This window comes from Apaloderma vittatum, unplaced genomic scaffold (genome assembly GCF_000703405.1).
Source record: "Apaloderma vittatum isolate BGI_N311 unplaced genomic scaffold, ASM70340v1 scaffold32171, whole genome shotgun sequence".
In the NCBI taxonomy this organism is placed as follows: Eukaryota; Metazoa; Chordata; class Aves; order Trogoniformes; family Trogonidae; genus Apaloderma; species Apaloderma vittatum.
Genome location: NW_009701287.1, coordinates 2363 through 2725, shown reverse-complemented (window position 1 = coordinate 2725; position 363 = coordinate 2363). Strand labels below are relative to the sequence as shown.

The 363-nt window shown below is 65.0% G+C and overlaps 1 protein-coding gene across 1 annotated transcript in view; it reads right to left on the bottom strand.

The window, feature by feature from the left end:
- The window catches only part of LOC104281200 (hexokinase-2-like), a gene marked incomplete at its 5' end in the record, with an annotated part of 4129 nt that overhangs the window by 1497 nt on the left and 2269 nt on the right, over window positions 1–363 (bottom strand). Inside the window, 2 exon segments of the mRNA XM_009879108.1 lie at window positions 5–138; window positions 226–363. The exon segment at window positions 226–363 is cut by the window's right edge and continues 11 nt beyond it. Of these exon segments, the coding sequence (XP_009877410.1) occupies window positions 5–138; window positions 226–363 (272 nt within the window).

Here is a 363-nt window from a genome sequence, read left to right as displayed (position 1 = left end):
CAGCGCTGGGCCATCAGGCGCAAAGCCACCGCTGTCACGATGGCCGCCCCCCGCCCAGTCCCATCTTCTGAGGGCAAGATGGTGGCCGTGCACTCGGGGGCCAGCAACCCTGTCACACTCTTTAGGATCTCCCCAAACCTGACGGATAAATAAGAAGGTGGTGAGGGCCAGGCATGAGGCAATCCCACTGGGGCAGGACCCCACTGGGAGCCCCTTGTCCCTCACCTGGCGTAGCCCCGGTACAACTCGCCGTCCACCCCCACGTTCACTGTGAGCCTCTCCAGCTGCCGGCTCTGGCACATGTGGCTAAGGATGGCAGCCAGCCCCGTGGCAGTGGGGGTGGCAACACTGCTCCCCACCCTC